Source organism: Gekko japonicus, unplaced genomic scaffold (genome assembly GCF_001447785.1).
Source record: "Gekko japonicus isolate JY-2015 unplaced genomic scaffold, Gekko_japonicus_V1.1 scaffold539, whole genome shotgun sequence".
Lineage (NCBI taxonomy): Eukaryota > Metazoa > Chordata > Lepidosauria > Squamata > Gekkonidae > Gekko > Gekko japonicus.
In genome coordinates, this window is record NW_015168667.1 from 938,575 (window position 1) to 950,402 (window position 11,828).

The 11,828-nt window shown below is 45.5% G+C and overlaps 1 protein-coding gene across 1 annotated transcript in view; it reads right to left on the reverse strand.

Moving 5' to 3' along the window:
• MYLK (myosin light chain kinase) overlaps nt 1–836 on the reverse strand; it is a 271,468-nt gene extending 270,632 nt beyond the window's left edge. The window contains exon 1 of the mRNA XM_015415311.1: nt 672–836. Within this exon, the coding sequence (XP_015270797.1) occupies nt 672–836 (165 nt within the window). The remainder of the gene's footprint in view (nt 1–671) is intronic.
• Nucleotides 837–11,828: the final 10,992 nt, after the last annotated feature.

Here is an 11,828-nt window from a genome sequence, read left to right on the forward strand (position 1 = left end):
CGCCCCCCACCCGCCTCGTCCCCCCTCTCAGAACCGATCAGTTCCCCCCCGCACAGCGAGGCCCGGCGGCTGCCTTCCCCCCTCCCCCCGGCTGCACAGCGAGGCCCGCGCGGCTTGTAGCCGCCGGGCCTCACTGCTTTCCCCCCGCATCCGAAGCGAGGCGCCCGGGCCTCGCTGCCCCCCCGCCCGGCTCTGAGGCGGCGGCGGCAAAGCCAGCTGCAGAGCGTTCCCTGCACATGCGCAGGGGACGCTCTGTCAGTTTCGGGGGGATTTAAGTATCCCCTGATAGTTTTTTTTAGGTTTAGGATTTTTGTGCACACCTGGGGACCGTCCCAAGTGTGCACAAAAATCTCCCTCCCCTCCAGGTCCCCCCGATGTGCGGATTTAAGTATCCGCACACCAGGAGCAACTTCGGAATTAGATATATAGATTCTTTTACTTAAAAGTACATTCAAGAGCAGAGAAAGAAACAACACCAACTCAAAAGCATCCAAGGGGTATACAGTAAATGAATGTATATTGGTTAAACTATGAACTTTAAGGAATCCTGGTTAAAATCTAGATGATCTTTTTGACTATACTTTACTCGACATTTTATCTATTGTCTCCTCTAAACGTTTGCACCATTGAATAACAACTTCTTCACTAGTTTACAGTTAGGCACTGCTTACCTTTCCTTCAAATCTGGCTGTGCCTCCAAGTGACACTCGGATATTTCTTGGAGGTAAAGTAAATGCTGGTGGTTCTGTTGGAGCAGGAGACCTTAAGGAAGAGTGGTCTAGTGTTAAGGTGGCTTTGGAGATCCTAGTAGACGTCACCAGTTTCACGTCCCCCATGTCAAGAGCTTCAAAAGCAAGAGAAGAAAAAAACAAGGAGGGAGAAATATCAGTCTCGTCCTCTATAACAACAAATAAGATATTGAGCAAAAATAAGAAAAAACTATTTCTGTTGATTTCCCTGGGAGAACTGAACATGAATAAGACTGGGAATAGTCTTTCAGGCATCGAAAGTGTCGTCACTGGAAACTTGTTGCCTATTGTTGAGAATTCACACTGATCTTTGCTTTTTATGGATTTATATTTGCTGACACACACACTACATGTACTGTGCACACATATACACCCTTAGGCTCAAAGGAGGCTGCTTGAATCACCTGTTGTGACCAGTGTTCCCTCTAAGCTGAGTTATTGTGAGCTAGCTCACAGTTTTTTAGCCTCTGGCTCACATGTTTTTGTCTTAGCTCAGGAAGGATGGCTCCAGAGCAAGCTAATTCATGCAGTAGCCAAATTGATCGCTCACAACTTTAATGCCAGCAGCTCACAAAGTAGAATTTTTGCTCATAGGACTCCACAGCTTAGAGGGAACATTGTATACACATAGAAGATGCCTGCCTGCATTTCATGTTAATGAAGTTTGCAAATACACAGCTCCTATCCTGGAGGGAAAGCATGCCATCCCCATTGTGGTTAGCAGAAACAACAGCTTAAGGACAAGCAATCCCCCATTGATGTACTGTGGGAATACACGTCCTACATCTATCTACTCTACATCTGAAAGGCCATTTCCTGGCAGATGCACTTTGATTACCTGGGAAAGCCAAGATTTATCTGTACATCAAGGAGGTTCCTTGACGCCAAGACTTCACACTTGACCAGATGGCTTTTCCCTGAGTTTGAGGTTAGAGTTTCTCTGGCCCAGGTCACAAGGCAAAGTTGCCGCAGGAGAGGCAAGGATGGTGGGCGGATTATCCGGGCGCAATCACACCCCAACATCTGGGAAGTGGAGCGCACCGGTGACTTACCACCGACAATGCACCTTAAACAACTAGTACCTCCAAGGTACTAGTAAATGTTTGCCACGGGCTGCCTCCAGACGCCCATGGTGTGATCGCGCCAGCACGCAGCATTCTCCTCCGGTCCCTTGTTTACACGCCGGCACCGAGGGAAGGACCCGTGGGGTGCCGCCGCCGCCTCTGATCGCGTAATCGTGCATCAAACTGCGCCGGAGCAATTAGCCACGCCTCCCCCCGCGATATCCGTCCTGTGTGACCGGGGCCAATATTGACCAAACCCTAAGTAACCACTCCTCACTACATGCACCAATAGTTGTAAGGATGGGACGGACTTACAGGTAGGTGGATCTTCAAATTGGCAAGGTTGCCACCCACCCAAAGATTCAACTATAAAAGCTAAGGACCATGTGCTTGGTCCTTGGCTAGCCGTAAACCCTCCATCACCCCCTGTCTGCTTTTACCCCCTAACGTTCAGCTTGCTATCCCACAACCCTTTTGTCTTTACTTTATCTCTTGGTATGCGCAGCTAAGAGGTCCGCACTCACTGGCTGGTCCTAGCAGTGTGATTTAGAAACATCCCTAGGTTCTGTTTTCTTTACCCTTCATTCTTCATTGCAACAGACAAGGCTTCAGGACAGATAAGTATGAACTGTAACCTACCTACCTCCTAAGTAAAAATAACTATTTCTATTACTGTAATTCTAAAAGAAACTTGATTGAATGTGTGTGTGCATCTCTATTGTTTGAATGTGATTTTGATATATTCTTAAGTAAAAGATTGTTTTGAATTCACCAGTCTCGACTCATTTACTAGGAAATCCTTGGGGTGGACTGGACTTCGGTATACACAGGCAGACCCAGAGTAAAATTTGCTGACTGCTATACATAAAGCAGTTTGGCTAACACTATGTTGTACAAATTTGTGTTTTCTGACTATTAAGTCTGACCAAAGAAGGTTCTGAAGCATTAAAAAACACACACACACCAAAACCTTTTTACTAGATACAACAGAGATGTATGTGAACATCATGAATACCAGTGTCCATCCCAAATTATTATCAATTCTTTGAAAAAGAATTCTTCTATTTCCACTCCCTATGGCACCTATTGAAATTAATAAGAGCATTCAACTTGAGCTGGATTGTGTACAACAACAAAATATAAAACCCACAAGACAAAGAATGATTGATCTGGAAACTTTTTAGGCAAAAAGAGAAGAGGTAATTCTATAAGAACAAGGAGATTTTAAAAACCACACCAAAAAAACACATGCTCTCTGCATGTATGGGAAAAGGTGGAGGAATAGACTGAATAGAAAAAGCTGTCAAATAGTGAACAAGAAAAACCCGGCAAGCTGAAAATGGACCATACTGTTCTTCTCTAATCAGTTAAAGCACCTCAAGAGGTATTTGCAAGAGTAATAAATAACTGTAATCGTCTAGACAAAGACTGTGGTTTTCACAATGGTCTGAATCCATTTTATATGGTTTTCCTGGACAGCGTAGACAAGAATGAACTGTACTATAAACAGTTTTGCAACAGCGGTCCTCACAATGGGGAAGGGAAATGAACTGAAAGCCTAAAGTTTGGACAAGTTGTTCTCCTGTTTACTTAGTACAGGCTGGTTTTTAAAAATGATACCACCAATCAAGAGCCATCTGTGCAGCTGCACATAGAACAACCAATTTTTCTCTCTTATTGGTTGGCAAAACTGTATGCAATTGATAAAATGAATGCTTTTCTAAGCAGCCCAGTAAAAAGTTCAGTAACTCCCTCATACATGTCACGAAGGGCCTTTATAAAATACACCTGTTTTCAGCCTAATCTACCTCACAGAGTAATAGGGCTGCCAAGTATTTACCGAGAATCGGCGGGGGACACATAGTTCTTGGCAGGAACATTCCCGCGCGGAAAACACCTGTGCCCCACTTTACTGTCGCCCAGACGTGATGCCAGCATGCTGGGCACGTAGCCGGGTGATGCTTTGGCAATGGGGCTGAAAACTCTATGGTACCATCGAGTTTTCAGCCCCGTTGCCAGAGTGTCACTCAGCTACATGCCCAGCGTGCTGCCGCCACGTCTGGGCGACAGCATAGTGGGGCGTGGGTGTGTTACACGCAAGAAAACATGTGTCCCCCGCCAATTCGTAGTAAGTACTTAGCAACCCTACAGAGTCATGAAGATAAAATGGAGGAGAGGGGAATGACATATAACACCTTGGGTCACCATTAGGGGAAAAGGCAAGGTCTCTCTCTCTCTCTCTCTCTCTCTCTCTCTCTCTCTCTCTCTCTCTCTCTCCCCCTCTCTCTCTCCCTCTCTCTCCCTCTCTCTCTCCAGCCTTAATGACAGTTAGATGGTACACAAGAATTAGTGTCTATTCCAGACACACTCTCCTTCCCTCCCTCTCTCCCTCTCTCTCCCTCGCTCCCTCCCTCTCCCTCCCCCCCCCCTCCCTCTCTCCCCTCCCTCTCCCTTCCTCTCTCTCCCTCCCTCTCCCTCCCTCTCTCTCCCTCTCTCTCCCTCTCCCTCTCTCTGGGGTCCTATAATCTCCCTTAAATGCTAGAACCTATAATCTCCCTACCTATTTAACCCTACTCCTTCTTGTTCATTAGCTTTGTTCGATACACTCAATGCCTCTAACAGGCGTTCCTTCCAGAAGCTCTAGGCAGTCATTTCCTACTTCAAGGCTCTGCCTCAGCCACAGTCTTTACATGGGGCAGGAGGAAAAATCTATGGCTGCTATCCCTTATTTTATCCAAAGTAAGGGTTCATGCAACTTCCTAAAGAAGAAGAAGAAATTCTAAAAACCACCTGTCATGAAAATAAACTTGCATTTTTAGCAACCAGACTAACTCGGCCACTGGATATCTGCATGCCAGCAGTAAAGACCACTATTTAATCGATCATTGTTGCGCTGCATATGAATTACTTTTAGCGTCTTATGGCACACTGTAGACAAAGGATGTTTTCAGGTGGTTAGTACACCAGAACTCGATACATACAAGCAGCAAGGTATTTGTGCCAATCCCCTGTTAGTTCAAATGGTGGGCCAAGGGCACTAGCAAGCATATGCAAGTACAGACACAGACACCCCTACAATTTTTGCCACATCCCTGGTTTACTAATGTGTCCATTTGTACAGAAAACTGATGTACAAATGCAGCCAGAAAAGATGTCACTCTTAACCATGGTTTGGAGACAAGGCACAGCTCTGACACTATGCCTCTCCCATCTCAGAACACATTCATTCTCTTGTCAGTATTAACATCTGCATTGGCATTAGCAATCAACAGTAACCAAGTTCCAGCCTATCAAGGATTTACAAATCTGATTCAAACCCAAGTTATGATGGGAACATAGTTAACATTAAACCTAGTCAATGCACACATAATGGTAAAACCTAGTTAAGGGAGGAAGTGGGAAATTTACCCCAGAGACACAATCATTTATATATTTCATTTAAACCCTGCCTTTTCCCCTAATCGACTCCTGCCAACCTAGCAGTTCGAAAGCAAGAAATTGCAAGTAGATAAATAGGTACCACTTCAGTGGGAAGGGAACAGCGTTCCGTGCGCCTTGGTGTTTAGTCATGCCGGCCACATGGTCACGGAAACGTCTTCGGACAGTGCTGGCTCTTCGGCTTTGAAACGGAGATGAGCACTGCAACCCTAGAGTCGGACCCGACTGGCTTTCGAGCAAGGGAACCTTTACCTTTACCTTTTCCCCTAATGGTGACCAAAGGTGGCGTACGTCATTCTCCTTTCCTACATTGTATCTTCATAACTCTGTGAGTTAATTAGGTTGAAAGTATGTGACTGGCCCAAGGTCACCCACCAAGCTTCCATGTCAGAGTGGGGATCTGAACCTGCACCTCCTAGGCTGAAGCCCAACACACTAACTTCTACACTACCCTGACTCTATGGATCCCACAGTGAAGACTGACAATGTTCAGTCTGCATTAGATCTAAGTTTTTCTTACAGACACACGCAGAAGGCCAGGCAATCGGTTCTTTGGTAATACATAAGTCTGAAGTTTATTGCTATTGCTGTAGCCATAGGCCATAACACCACAGCATATAGAAGAAGAAGAAGAGATTGGATTTACACCCCAACCTTCACTACCCAAAGGAGTCTCAGTTGTTGTTGTTCAGTCGCACAGTCGAGTCCGACTCTTCGCGACCCCATGGACAAGATCACGCCAGGCCCTCCTATCGTCCACCGTCCTCTGAAGTTTGCTCAATTTCATGTTTGTTGCATCTATGACACTGTCTAACCATCTCATCCTTTGCCGTCCCCGTCTTCTTTGACCTTCTCAGAGTGGCTGACAAACTCCTTTTCCTTCCCCTCCCCACAACAGACACCTTGTGAGGTGAGTGGGGCTGAGAGAGCTCTGACAGAAACGGCTCTTTTTCAAGGACAGCTGTGCCAGAATTATGGCTTGCCCAAGTTCATCCAGCCAGGTGCATGTGGAGGAGTGGGGAACCAAACCCGGTTTTCCCAGATTAGAGTCCACACACTTAACCACTACACAAAACTGGCTCCCACCCTCCACAACAAAAGAGTTAACACATTTTTACATAACAGGATAAAACTTAAAATATTTAAAAGTAAGATGGTAAGAAATAAAGGTGACACAAATATGCAGAAGATAACATGGAATTACAATGGCTAAAATTCTTGCAGCATTAGCAGATACTGATTTCTTCCTTATATTTATTTTTAAAAAGATAAAAGTAGCCACTTTGAGGGTAAAACGTGGTTGCACTTACCTGTAACTGATGTTCATCGAGTGTCTTCTGTGCAGGAGCACATGGGACTGCTGAGGGCAGGCCTGCTGCGGAGAAGTTTTCAACTGCTTCTAGAGTTTAATAGCTAGGTGCTCCCCATCCCCCTGGCAAGAGAAGCAGCTGATTTTCCTGTTCAAATGGCCCCGTGACGAGGGGAGGGGGAACACCCTTTGCTCAGTCCTCTTTCTGCCACTGTGGGGAAGACCCTAGACATCAGGCCCACAGCAGGGAAGGAGGGAGGGATGTGTGCCTGCTCAGAAGACACTCGATGAACATCAGTTACAGGTAAGTGCAACCATGTTTTCATCCTCGTGTCTTCTGTGCAGCCCTATATGGGAGATTAGCAAGCTGGCTGACCCAAGGAGAGTCTTGGAATGTAGGCCTGGATCGACTCGTCTGTCGGAACTGCTGTTTGCGAGGTTGGAAATGGGGGTTGTATGGCATACAGTAAGGTGGTGGTTGAAATGTATATCCCTTCCCCCAGGAAGATTGCTGGGTATGGCAAGGGAAGTACCTCTACTTAAAGGTGGGCTGTGGTTGAGAGGTGATACACAAAGACTTGGCAATCACTTTATTCTTCCTTATTTTATTTTTTTTAATATCTCGTCTAGTCACAGAAAAGGTTCTTGCCCTTGAAGGGCAGGTCCTCCACACGAGCTCTAGTATCTAAAGGGAGAGCTGAGACCCTCAGCCTTAGGGGACGACCTGATGAATAATGAATGTCCATAACTAGATCCTCTTCCTTTTGCTCAGGAGAGGTAAAAGAGATTTTAAGGGCCTTGACCATCCTCAGAAGCTGCTCCGAGTAAAGCCTGAACTCTTCTGTAGGGAAAACAGGGCTGGGTCTCCCACAGCGTCATCCAGATACGGGATGGATGCCAAATTCGAGTCACCATTAGAGAGTTGGAATAGAGACTCAGGCTGCATCAAATGAGGTGGAGAGTCTGTCAATGTATCTCTACTCTCCCTGGAAGGAGACTAGATGCATGACGGGCATTGTTTCTGTGTTTGTGGATGTGCGTCTTTTCCGGAAGCATCCCACTGGACCCAAGGAGGCATAGACCATGGAGGCATTTGGCTCCAGTTCGACAGGAAATTCCAGTCAGGCATTTGCCATGGAGAAGTGCCTGCTGGTGCTCATCCTGACGTTGAGGGCATCGACAGCGAGCATTCCATGAGTGACATTCTACCCCAGATGTGTACAGAGAGGGAGTGGTAGGCTTCCTAAAAGCCGCTGTCTCTTCAGGCAATGAGTCCCGGAGTTGATGAGTCTCTTGATGCCGAAGGGAGCATGAGCGTTGCTCAGGAGCCATAGTGCGCTGGCATGCTGAATTACCATGTCATCTTCAAAGAGTTGACAGCGAGTGGTCTCGCCCGGCACTGAGACAAAGTGGAAGATTCACTGGACTGAATCCGAGGCAAGTGTGAAGTTTGTCAATGGTGAACCTCTGAAGTCAAAGTCAACGAGGAAGGCAAGGGCTTCATTTGGGGGGCCCGATCGGTTGTCAACATTGATCCCTTAGATTTATTTTTGCCTTTTTTTAGGTGGCAGCTCAGATGCTGCTATAAGGTTCCAGGCCAGCATTTCCAGACAGGGCCTCGAATAATCGCCTGGGGCCACCTCCGCTGTGGAGGAATTTGACCGTTTAAGAAGGCACTTCAGTTTTGGAGCCCCAAGAGATTTTCCCAAGAGGATTGCTTTTAATCTTAAGGAGTCTTCTTGCTTGGCCTTAGGTGTGAAAAGGGCACAGGCCTTAGATTTGGCTGGATTATGCCCTTCACCCAAGCAAATCAAGCACTGGGTGTGTTTGTCCTTGGCCGCCATTTTAGTGTCACAATCAACACATTTTTTACATAAAGCCATCCTCAGTGAAATACAAGCAAGAAAATAGTAATTAGTGAAGAAAAATAAGTAACCTCAAATTTTTCTCAGACTTCTGAGATGAGAGAGAAGCTGTTACTCATCCTCCTTCCGTGGAGGCAGAAAAAGGACTGAGGGAAGGGAGTTCCCCCCTCCCCATATCACGTGACCATTTAAGTGGGAAAATCAGCCACTCCTTTGCAAAGGGGAGGCGGAGGGAAATCTAGCTATTAAATTCTAGAAGCTGTTGGAAACTTCCCCGCAGCAGGCCTGCCCTCAGGCAGTCCCATGTGGGACTGCACAGAAGACATGATCATGAACCAAAGAGATGGCATCAGCCAATAAAAACTAATACATTTTTAATCTGAGCTGGAAAAATTTACAAAACGTTGATTCAGCAGTTTGTTTAGGAAGGACCCATAGAAGGAGCAAGATAGAACGTAGTGTACAATATCTTCCACCTGACTAAGACCACAAGGGTAGAGGCGTTGTTCCGCTGGAACGTTTTGGAAATTTGCCCTGTAAATACTCAGATGGCATAGTTTGCCATCTGGTAATAGATAAAGTAACATCTCCCAGAAGAAATTGAAGTTTTCAAAATTTCTGGAAAATCTTTCATACCATTCTATGTAAAGTTGTAAGTTTTGCAACTGAGCTTTAAGTAGTATAACAATTAACATAAAAGGTGGGGGTCACTGACCGCACTGCTATTTACGATTGCCCCAGAAATGTACAAGGAACAGCAAGCAAAGTGTCTCCCCTGCATCATCAGCTAACATTGTATAATGCTTAAGTCATTGATATAAAAGTGAATAATTAACTTTGTGCAATCCTGAAGTTAATAATAGGCACTACTAGGCAAACATGGATTCATGGGGGAAATTTGCTAATAATTTGGTTAACAAAAAAAGTGCTTATACCGTCACTTGAGAAATAAATTTTCCTTTCTCGTTTCTCCAGTAAAATGAATTTGAGATCACTGTTATATTCTGTTCCAGAGGCACTCCCTAGAAAAGGAAGAGGATCCACTTGGCTCTTCCCAGTCTTATGTTCTCATTGGTGCAATTACTTCCAAAAGTCACTGCATGAGAGCCAAATGTTAACTAGACTTTTGTGTCTTATAAAATCACAAAACCCAGAGAGGGAATCTACAATTGTATGATCAGTCTCCCTATCTGTCTGAATGGACACACACGTCCCCAGAGCCCTAAGACTCCACTGCATGCCGCCTGATGAGGAGCATCAGTCTTCTGATACTTTATTAAAGTTACACTAGTACAGAGGTAGCACTACAGAACACAAGACTGGAATGAAGTCTGGTTTACACATATCAGTACAGAAAAGCACCTGTTTTCTATTGCAGGTTCTCAACGACAGCTCCACGTTTTATGTGAAAAACTGCTTTCCTTTCTCCATTAAGTGTGTGGCGGAACAGGCCTGCTCTGACTGACAGACCCTGTTCTGCCAGCCCCCTCCTTGGTTTACACCAATTCCTGGAGGGTGCTATTCCACTTCCTTCCACTAGGGTACTGCTGCCACCACTGTCCTGTTGGGGCCTCTCTGCCAAGAGGGACAGACTCCTGACACCCCTTCTTAAACTGAGGCCCTGCCTCTGGTCTCCTGCTACCCAGCTCCTGCTTAACACAGGGACCAAATTCTTTCTCCCCCCCACCCCGGAGGATTGGCAATGAGTGCCTTGACTGCTTGCCTTCCCCTTTCCCGAGACACCCCTCTTACAGTAGCGTGGTCTAAGGCAGTTGGAGAAACTATGTCATCCAGAGAACACTCCCAGCTTCAATATCTATTAAAAAGATTAAAAGGTTACAAGCATACAGAGCACCAGATCAGCAACCAGAAGAGCGAAAAGAAAAGTTGGTCATAATTGCATCCTTCTTTCTCTGGTTCTGAAACTTACTCTACTAGATGTTGGAATAGACCAGGCAATTTCAAGCTTAGTAAGCTGCAAAGAAAGTTGTCAGGGTAGGTTAGACTGAGAGACTGTGACAGATCCAAGGCCACCTGGTAGGCTTTCATGGCAGACCAGGGGTTTCGAACCTAGCTCTCCTAGTCTGACACTCTAACCACTGTGGTGTACACTTAGTAACATGAAGTAACCTTCAAAATTAGGAAAACCTTTGTGAACACTACCAAGAGTAAACAGTTGAAAACATCCACTATTTATTCCAAAAAACTCTACTTTAAAAATTCTCCAGTCCCTTTATACATTAGCTCAAATACTTTTCAGTTGCCTCATGGCCGATGCTCCCTCTAAGCTGTGGAGTCTTGTGAGCAAAAATTCTACTTTGTGAGCTACTGGCATTAACGTTGTGAGCAAGCGATTTGGCTACTGCATAAATTAGGTTGCTCTGGAGCCATCCGTCCTGAGCTAAGACAAAAATGTGTGAGCTGGAGGCTAAAAAACTGTGAGCTAGCTCACACTAACTCAGCTTAGAGGGAACACTGCTCATGGCTGACCACTGCCTGACAGGCTTTTAACTGCCTCTGCTTATATATTCTACCACAATCAGTTGATATTGTGTATTCATAGTTCAAAAATAATTGTGGGCTTTAATAATAGTAGTGCCATCCTAAGCAGTACTCTAGAAGAGGAAGAGAATGGATTTATCCCCCGCCCTTCACTACCCAAAGGTGTCTCAGAGCGGCTTACAAACTCCTTTCCCTTCCCCTCCCCACAACAGACACCCTGTGAGGTAAAAGAAGAAGAAGAGTTTGGATTTATACCCCACCCTTCACTACCCAAAGGTGTCTCAGAGCGGCTTACAAACTCCTTTCCCTTCCCCTCCCCACAACAGACACCCTATGAGGCAGGTGGGGCTGAGAGAGCTCTTGACAGAAACTGCTCTTTTTCAAGAACAGCTCTTATCAGAACCATGGCTTGCCCAAGGTCATCCAGCCAGGTGCAAGTGGAGGAGTGGGGAATCAATCCCGGTTCTCCCAGATTAGAGTCCACACACTTCACCACTACACCACACTGGCTCTCTAAATAAGGTGTATCATCACTTGGGATTGTGCTGTTAAATTATTCAACCATTTGGGTAAAAACACTATACTTATGCTGTCAACCAAGTAAATCAATTTCAAACTCAATACATTTCTGCACCTGCTTATTGCAGAACTGTGACAGAAAAAAATCAGGACCACCGTTAATGTTCTGTTTGAAAGCTCTGCAGATGCATTAATCTGTTCATGTGACACTATCACAATGGCAAATTATACCCCTCCCCCAGCCATGGAGATTACACTGTCTTCAAGCAAAGCTCATAGCTGCAGATACACTGTGTTCGGCAGTCAGAAAACAACTCTCATGTCTCAGCATAATGAAGCTGTTAGATAGCATTTATAGTATCGATCTCTCTCTCTCAATCCT